Below are 1,950 nucleotides of genomic sequence, written 5' to 3'. Positions count from 1 at the left end.
TAAATTTTTGAAAAATCCTAGCTTTAGCGGTTACTAGGGGAGATGAGATTCCCTCCTGCTTTGGTGAATTCTTTCCTTATGGACAAGTTAGCTCTCTGGAGCAGACAGGGGCTGCATAGCACAGTGGTTAAGAAGAGGCCTTGGAACCAGTCGGCCTGGCCTCCATCTAGCTCTGCCTTCCACTGGCTGCAGGTCCTCTGGCACGTCACCGAACACCTCTGGGTGTCAGTGGCCTCAGGTGGAATGGGGATAATGTTGGAACCTACCTGAGGATGAAATGCAGACATCACCTGAGATAATACATGTGAAGTACCCAGTTCAGTGTCCGGCCTGTTAGGAGACCTTTAATTAATAGTAGCTGATTTAATTATTTATGTTTCAGATATGTTTATTCATTCATCTTCTCACAAATGTCCAGCTTTTAAAACAGTGACAGCTGGATCATAAATCTCCCTCCCAGGTGTCCACTGAGCTGTGCCCCAGGCCTTCTGACCTCAGCCTTCCCAGCTGACCTCTAACCCTGCTCTCCTTGCCCACACAGAGCTCAGGGCGACTGTGACCCTGACGCACCAGTGACCGAGGGCACCCGTTGCTGCCGCCAGGAGATGTACATTGACCTGCAGGGGATGAAGTGGGCCGAGAACTGGGTGCTGGAGCCCCCGGGCTTCCTGGCTTATGAGTGTGTGGGCACCTGCCAGCAGCCCCCGGAGGCCCTGGCCGTCAAGTGGCCATTTCTGGGGCCGCGACAGTGCATTGCCTCGGAGACTGCCTCGCTGCCCATGATCGTCAGCATCAAGGAGGGAGGCAGGACCAGGCCCCAAGTGGTCAGCCTGCCTAACATGAGGGTGCAGAAGTGCAGCTGTGCCTCGGATGGGGCGCTCGTGCCAAGGAGACTCCAGCCATAGGTGCCTGGTGTATCCATTGAGTCCTCTAACTGAACATGTGCATAGAAGTGGTCTAATGTAGGTCTTAACTTTATACTTAGCAAGTTACCCCATCCCAATTTAGTGCTCCTGTATGACCTTTGCCCTGTGTCCTTCCATTTCCTGTATTTCCTATCCATCACCCATCCTAAGCACTTACATGAGTAAATAATGCAGCTCAGATGCTGAGCTCTAGTAGGAAATGCTGGCATGCCGATTACAAGATACAGCTGAGCAATGCACAAATTTTCAGCTGGGAGTTTCTGTTCTCTGGCAAATTCTTAACTGAGTCTGGAACAATAATACCCTATGATTAGACAGAACTGAATTGCCCTATTATATAAAGAATTAAAACTTTCAAATCTCTATTTCCCCCAAATGCTGACCCATTCTGGACTTTTGTAAACATACCTAGACCCCTGTTCCCCTGAGAGGGTGCTAAGAGGAAGGATGAAGGCTTCAGGCTGGGGGCAGTGGACAGGGAATCAGGATGCCTGGTTTCTGGATCTGACAGGGCCACAAGCTAGGGTCTCAAACAAACGCAGAAGGCTTTGGGTTGTCATTTCCTCTTAAAAAGGAGGAGCTGGGCTTCAGCTCTAAGACTTCATTGCCTTGGGGATAAGATAGCCCCTACCTACCCCTGCCCACCCTTCTGGAGACTGAGTCTTGCCTGTGCATATTTAGGTCATTTCCCACACTGTCTTAGAGAACTTGTCACCAGAAACCACATGTATTTGAGTGTTTTTTGTTAATTTAGCCAAAGCAATTGAATGTAGATAGAAGAAATAAAAAGTGATGTTTCACTCTGTGTCTATTTTTAATTTCCAGGAGCAATAATGGGGAATGAGAGCAGCATAATGATCTGAAGAAAGGACCCCCAATCCCTAAGGGGCACTGAAGACTATAATAGCTAAATTTAGATGAGGACTTCATTTATTATATTTCTATTTTCTCACACAACTCTCATTCCAAAAATAGTAAACAATCCCTCACATATGCCTCCTCTTTAGTTGATGTGCTGCCAAAG

General features: G+C 47.9%; 1 protein-coding gene across 1 annotated transcript in view; it reads left to right on the top strand.

The window, feature by feature from the left end:
- LOC108538722 (left-right determination factor 2-like) overlaps positions 1-1,729 on the top strand; it is a 4,734-nt gene extending 3,005 nt beyond the window's left edge. Inside the window, exon 3 of the mRNA XM_017886954.1 lies at positions 542-1,729. Within this exon, the coding sequence (XP_017742443.1) occupies positions 542-905 (364 nt within the window). The 3' untranslated portion in view covers positions 906-1,729. The remainder of the gene's footprint in view (positions 1-541) is intronic.
- Positions 1,730-1,950: the final 221 nt, after the last annotated feature.

Source organism: Rhinopithecus bieti, unplaced genomic scaffold (genome assembly GCF_001698545.2).
Source record: "Rhinopithecus bieti isolate Rb0 unplaced genomic scaffold, ASM169854v2 scaffold_15336, whole genome shotgun sequence".
In the NCBI taxonomy this organism is placed as follows: Eukaryota; Metazoa; Chordata; class Mammalia; order Primates; family Cercopithecidae; genus Rhinopithecus; species Rhinopithecus bieti.
The sequence above is the reverse complement of the archived record's forward strand: the minus strand, read 5'-3'. Positions and strand labels throughout refer to the sequence as shown.